Source organism: Phocoena sinus, chromosome 6 (assembly GCF_008692025.1).
Source record: "Phocoena sinus isolate mPhoSin1 chromosome 6, mPhoSin1.pri, whole genome shotgun sequence".
NCBI lineage: Eukaryota > Metazoa > Chordata > Mammalia > Artiodactyla > Phocoenidae > Phocoena > Phocoena sinus.
Window position 1 is genome coordinate 83,106,021 of NC_045768.1, and position 6,338 is coordinate 83,112,358.

A 6,338-nucleotide genomic window follows, 5' to 3' on the forward strand; every position below is an offset into this window, starting at 1 on the left:
TTTCTTTGTTAGAGACATGCCGATTTGACTCTGCATGGTTTATTTTTATCACTATGGGCAGGGACCTATCCTACTTTTGAATTTTTACATTGTTTTTCACATGTAATTTAAAAATTATATATCTGTACTCTCAATTATTTTCTTCGGTGTAAAGATTTATCAGTTTGGTAGTTATGACCTTAATTCCTCCTTTAAAATGTTATTCTTGTATTCCTCACAATAACTAACTCTTCCTTTAAATTTTAACCATTTGTTAAATTAATAATGTGACCACTTGTTTAGGGTCACAGAGTTTGTAAGTGAAAGATAATTTGGCATCACACTTGCACTCTGAACCGCTAGATTATATACTGGCTCTCATTTGTTTTTTTATTTCTTTTTTTTTTACACGATAAGAGGGTTTTACTTTTATTTATTTTATTTTTATTTTTCTGCGGTACGTGGGCCTCTCACTGCTGTGGCCTCACCCATTGCGGAGCACAGGCTCTGGACGCGCAGGCCCAGCAGCCATGGCCCACGGGCCCAGCCGCTCTGCGGCATGTGGGATCTTCCTGGACCGGGGCACGAACCTGTGTTGCCCTGCATCGGCAGATGGACTCTCAACCACTGCGCCACCAGGGGAGCCCCGGGTTTTACTTTTAAATGATTATCAGTACACCAAATAACAACATGTAACAAATTCTTGATTTCTGTCTTCTAGTAATTTTTATTAAAAGATATTAAAAGCAGCCCAAACAATTATACTAGTGTATTCATTGTTCTAACCTTTAGCCAGAAAAGACTGTTTTAAGGCTGGATGCTGCTTAGTACAGGTTACAAATAACTATTTACTATTTTTTGATAGATAAATCCCCTGACCTTCACAAAGCTTTAGGGGGAAAAAAATTAATCCCTTCTTAAAAAATTAAAAACAAACAAACAAAACTACATCTACAAAAGAAGAAGTCAGTATTGATATATATGTTGCTTTAGCTAAAAGATATGGGAAACCACACAATATATGCCTATTAAATTTTCTAAGAAGTGCAAGGTTAAAAAAATGAAATCTTTGGATAAGCTTTAAGTTTTTGTTTTTTTTTTTTTGCGATACGCGGGCCTCTCACTGCTGTGGCCTCTCCCGCTGTGGAGCACAGGCTCCGGACGCGCAGGCTCAGCGGCCATGGCTCACGGGCCCAGCCGCTGCCGCGGCATGTGGGATCCTCCCGGACCGGGGCACGAACCCATGTCCCCTGCATCGGCAGGCGGACTCTCAACCACTGCGCCACCAGGGAAGCCCTTTAAGTTTTTAAAAGGGAGCTAGATTTGCTATTTTCCAAAAAGTGAGAGGACCTACTATATAATATACAGAGATAATTTAATGCCTTTTCACAAGAATGTAACTTGAGCTTTGTTAGAATTTCATTTTCCATGAAGGCATCTAAAATGCCAGTCCGTGGAACAGAGCTTCTTCCCCTATGCATTTATGCAATAGTTTTCATGGATCTCTGGCTAGATGTAGCAGACAAAGGCCAAGAGGTTATCTAGCGCTTTCATCCCTGTTTTGCCAGAGGTAGATCTGGAGAATGGTCATCACCTGGGTCTCTTTTTCTACCCCAGTACTGCCCCTGCCATGGAATCCCAGAGCTCCAGCTTCTCTGGCTTTGAACCTTTCTCCCTCTGCAGTTGGTACTGTTCAATTTCAGTTTCAGCTACTTTGGTCTGCTTCAGCCTCAGGTTGCTTGTGGGCCTCGGACGCCTTTTGGGTGGCCTGCTTCTGGCCTCAACCATTGCTGGGGCCTAAGTGAACAGCCTAAATGATTGGATTGCCACCTCGGGTCAGCTGATTTGTGCCTATGCTGGTGCTCTGCCCGCCATCTTCTCCTATCCTTTAATTTTCACAGTAGCCCTATGAAGTAAGTATAAAGGGAAGGAAACAAGCTAAGGTAGAGTGTCTGAGTTTCTCGTGGTAACTTGCTTTTGTTTATTTCATTCCAAACCTCATGTTTTTATTCTTTACTACCTCTACTCTACCCTGATTGATAATAGGAACCTTCAAACCATACCATCAAACTTTGCACTTATGAAAATAGGCCAGTGATTCTTTCTGCAGCTTCCTCTTATAACCCTTACTGCTTCTTGTCTTAGCTCTCAGGGCCATTTCTGAGCAATAGAGGTTACAAGTACTCCATTGAACAACCAGTTCCAAATCCCGTCCTCAAATCCTGTGCTTCTGTTCCAAATGGTAAGTTTTCTTACGGGCATGTTAAAACTTTTATAAATTCGAACTCTTAGATATCTTCATCTGTAGAAGGAAAAAATATACTTTTGTGAAAAAAGGTTAGTCTTTAGTGTTTGGCTACTTTTTTATCATACTGAGAAAATAAGAAGTATATTTACCTGATAGGACTGTTGAGAATTATTTAGCCAAACAAATAAGATGCTTTACATCAGCTCAGAATCTATTGTTACTTGTTATAATTTTATGGAATACAATGGTATAAGTTTTAATAGAGTATGAATTATAGATATAGGAAGCACCTTAGTAAATATTGTTTCCTAGCTAAATTTTAAATGATTAGAATCTGATTATTAACATAACTAATTACTACAGGTATTTCGTAGGTCTGACATTATGCTTTACAAATGTTAATCATGTAATCCTCACAACAACTGTGTTAGATAGGAGGTGGTACTGACATTTTATAGATGAAAAAATTAGGTTAGAGAAGTTAAGAAATTTATACTAGATCACAGAACTTATAGTTTGAAGAGCTAGCCTTCAAACCTAGGTATATCTTGTCTCAAACCTTTTGCTTTTCTTATTTTACCATCTGATTACTTGTGGCATTTGAAGTTTTGCCATGTAGAAAGTCAAAGAATTATAAAGGTGCTGAAGAGAGAAAAATCTAAAAGTTTGATTACTCCTGTTTGTGCATTGTAGAGAATTATAGAAACTATATTTAGATGTACTGAATTACCATAATTTTTTTTTTGTTTTCAGGTAATAGATGCCTAATATTTCTTTTATATAAAAGAAATGAGTATAGCTAGTATTGCATTAAGAATCGAAACCTGGCTTTTAGCTACATGGCATGTTAAAGTGCCTTTAATGTGGCTGGAAGCTTGTATTAACTGGATCCAAGAAGAAAATGATAATGTTAATTTGAGTCAGGCACAAATGAATAAACAAGTGTTTGAGCAATGGCTCCTTACTGATCTGAGAGATTTGGAGCATCGTCTTTTACCTGATGGCATTTTAGAAGTTCCAAAAGGAGAACTGAATGGATATTTTGCTCTGCAGATTAATTCATTGGTTGATGTAAGTCAACCTGCGTATGCCCAGATACAAAAGTTGAGAGGAAAGAATACAACCAATGACCTAATTACAGCTGAAACACAAGTAACCCCAAAACCTTGGGAAGCAAAGCCTTCACGAATGTTGATGCTACAGCTTACTGATGGAATTGTGCAAATACAGGGGATGGAATATCAGTCTATTCCAGCTCTTCATAGTGATCTTCCTCCAGGTACAAAACTTTTGATTTATGGAAACATTTCTTTCCGTCTTGGTGTTCTCTTATTGAAACCAGAAAATGTGAAGGTGTTGGGAGGAGAAGTAGATGCTCTTTTAGAGGAATATGCCCAAGAAAAAGTTCTTGCAAGATTAATTGGGGAACCTGATCCTATAGTTCCAGTCATACCAAATAATTCTAACCAAAGCATCCCCAGAATTACAGATGTTCTGCATCCTGCGTTAGGACCTTCTGATGAAGAACTCTTGGCAAGTCTTAATGAAAACGATGAGCTTGCAGCAAATAATAACACCTCTTTGGAAAGAAGTTGTTTCAGCACAGGTAGTTCTTCAAATACTGTTCCCATCCGACAGTCAGATTTTGAACCAGGACTTATTATTTCTCCAATATCAAAGGAGAAACCACGAAACCAGTCTATGCTTTTTACTGATGAGGAATTAGATGACTTTTCATTGGAGGAGGCCTTGCTTTTAGAAGAAGCTGTCCAGAAAGAACAAACAGAGACCAAAGAATTACAGCCACTGAGTTTGAACAGAACTACAGATGAAAGTATAGAGACATTTTCACATAGATCTAATACTCTGAATAATTTTTCTTTGATTTGCAAAAATGGAAATAATAATTGGAATGAAAAAAATTTATCTGAGCAAATAACTAATGAAGACAAATATTTTAGTTGTCCATCTGCTAGAGACCAAAACAGTAGTATTGTTTCAGTTAATCATAATGTACCCCTACCCCATAATTTTACAAATAAAGATAACAACTCAGAGACATATAATAAAATAAAACAAACCAGCAGTTCAGATGGACATTCCTTAAATAATAAAATATTAAACGGAGAGCTGGTCAATTATGTACCAAAAAGTTGTTCACACATTTCTAATAAAAATGAGCACCACTTACAGACTTGTTCTTCAAGATCATCAGAGAATAGCACTAATCTTTCTATCACCATGGATTTATATTCTCCACCTTTTATCTATTTGTCTGTTCTAATGGCCAGCAAACCAAAGGAAGTTACAACAGTGAAAGTCAAAGCATTTATTGTAACCTTAACTGGAAATCTCTCAAGTTCTGGTGGCATTTGGAGTATAACAGCAAAAATTTCTGATGGTACTGCATATCTAGATGTAGACTTTGTAGATGAAATACTTACTAGTCTGATAGGGTTTTCAGTACTAGAAATGAAACAGTTAAAAAAGGATCCTTGTAAATACCAAAAGTTCCTGGAAGGTTTGCAGAAATGTCAGAGAGATCTAATAGATTTGTGCTGTCTAATGACTATTTCATTGAATCCCTCCTTGTCTAAGGGAACGGTACTGGCATTACAAGATGTTAATGTGGAACACCTTGAGAACCTAAAGAGGCGAGTAAAGAAATAATTTACTAGCAAACAATTTAAAAAAACAAGGAAATATTTAGAATTAAATTTGTCCTTTTACTTTCACAAGTTTCTTTTTGTAAAAGGGGAAAAGGATTTCATAACTGATTTCAGTCTAATTTTAAAATGTTTAATTATGTTTGTGTATGTGAGTTTTTTAAATAAATTTTTTATAGTAACTGCTGAAGCAATTTGATGACCCACTGTTGTTGAGAAATTTTGTTTTCCACTTGTTATTTCACATAAGGTGACTGCTAAAGTACTGTATTGGTGTTTACTGATGAATCATACTGTTGAAAGTTAACAATTACAAGTAGGTAGTTGAGTACTTCTAATGTGTAGAGTACCCCAAAAGATTTGTTTATATTATTAGGAAAAAATGTAAATCCAGTGGATTAGAATGTCAGACTCAGATACAAACTGTTTTGCTGGTTTTTGTTTTGCTGATTGGAAATATTTGTTATATTTAAAACAAATACTATCTTAACTAGATACCATTTCAGAGATTATATTGAATAGTTAAAAACCTTATTTTCAACGATAATCTATTATTATTAAGAAGATCCAGTAAGTATTTCATTTTTTTTTTCTGGATTAAAATAAAGTATTTACACATGTCTTTAGTTATTTCCTTTTTTTTTTAAAATTTATTTTATTTTATTTATTTTTGGCTGCGTTGGGTCTTTGTTGCTGCACACGGGTTTTCTCTAGTTGCGGTGAGTGGGGGCTACTCTTCGTCGTGGTGCACAGGCTTCTCATTGCGGTGGCTTCTCGTTGTGGAGCATGGGCTCTAGGCGCGCGGGCTTCAGTAGTTGTGGCACGTGGGCTCAGTAGTTGTGGCTCGTGGGCTCCAGAGCACAGGCTCCGTAGTTGTGGCACATGGGCTTAGTTGCTCTGTGGCCTGTGGAATCTTCCTGGCCCAGGGCTCGAACCCGTGTCTCCTGCAGTGGCAGGCGGATTCTTAACCACTGCACTACCAGGGAAGTCCCAGTTATCTCCTTTCTGAATTAGGTGTACATGTAAGATCTTCCTTTAGTTTTGTTGGAAGTACTGATTTCTTTTTTAGGGAGATTGTTCCCCCCGGCCTCCCACCTCCACAAAAAAAAACCAGAAGGGAGACTGTTTCCCACTTTTCCACTTTGCTGTTAAAAAGTCACATTTGAAAGGTAAAATTATTTTTATTCTTTTGTTTTTAAAAAAATCTAAATTAAAGTATCTTGAATTTTAAAACATTAAACAGGGCTTCCCTGGTGGCGCAGTGGTTGAGAGTCTGCCTGCTGATGCAGGGGACACGGGTTCATGCCCTGGTCTGGGAAGATCCCACATGCTGCAGAGCAACTAGGCCCGTGCGCCACAACTACTGAGCCTGTGCTCCGCAACGGGAGAGGCCACAACAGTGAGAGGCCTGCGTACCGCAAAAAATAAAAAACAAAACAACAAAA

The 6,338-nt window shown here is 37.6% G+C and overlaps 1 protein-coding gene across 2 annotated transcripts in view; it reads left to right on the forward strand.

Annotated features, from left to right (window-relative positions):
- The window catches only part of RMI1 (RecQ mediated genome instability 1), a 17,330-nt gene extending 11,815 nt beyond the window's left edge, over nucleotides 1-5,515 (forward strand). For both annotated transcript variants that reach the window (XM_032634199.1, XM_032634200.1), the window contains exons 3-4: nucleotides 2,125-2,221; nucleotides 2,981-5,515. In XM_032634199.1, the coding sequence (XP_032490090.1) occupies nucleotides 3,017-4,897 (1,881 nt within the window). In that variant the 5' untranslated portion in view covers nucleotides 2,125-2,221; nucleotides 2,981-3,016 and the 3' untranslated portion in view covers nucleotides 4,898-5,515. The remainder of the gene's footprint in view (nucleotides 1-2,124; nucleotides 2,222-2,980) is intronic.
- The last annotated feature ends 823 nt before the right edge of the window (nucleotides 5,516-6,338 follow it).